The 290-nt window shown below is 31.0% G+C and overlaps 1 protein-coding gene across 1 annotated transcript in view; it reads left to right on the plus strand.

The window, feature by feature from the left end:
- Positions 1-196, plus strand: part of LOC107635782 (protein DETOXIFICATION 16-like) — a 3486-nt gene extending 3290 nt beyond the window's left edge. The window contains exon 5 of the mRNA XM_021120260.1: positions 179-196. Coding sequence (XP_020975919.1) covers positions 179-196 — 18 coding nt within the window. The remainder of the gene's footprint in view (positions 1-178) is intronic.

Raw genomic sequence — 290 nt, forward strand, 5'->3', positions numbered from 1 at the left:
AGAGCCGCTATCGGTAAAATTTCATTGTGCATATTTTTGGAACTTGTGCTGAAATACGATGGTTGTTAATTAACTTCGTTACCAGTGACTTGTATACACTAAATTTTAATACATGTTCAACTTATATAAGTTTTATTTTATTTAATTAATTGTATTATCAATTCATTTGATTCTGCAGGTTCAAAATGCTGTTTAGTATCTGAAGAACCAGGTAGAAGAACTAGTACTTTATTGTTTCTTGCTCTCAACTTCCCTTCCCATTTATTCTTCCAACAAAGTTTCTCCTGTCA

This window comes from Arachis ipaensis, chromosome B04 (assembly GCF_000816755.2).
Source record: "Arachis ipaensis cultivar K30076 chromosome B04, Araip1.1, whole genome shotgun sequence".
Lineage (NCBI taxonomy): Eukaryota > Viridiplantae > Streptophyta > Magnoliopsida > Fabales > Fabaceae > Arachis > Arachis ipaensis.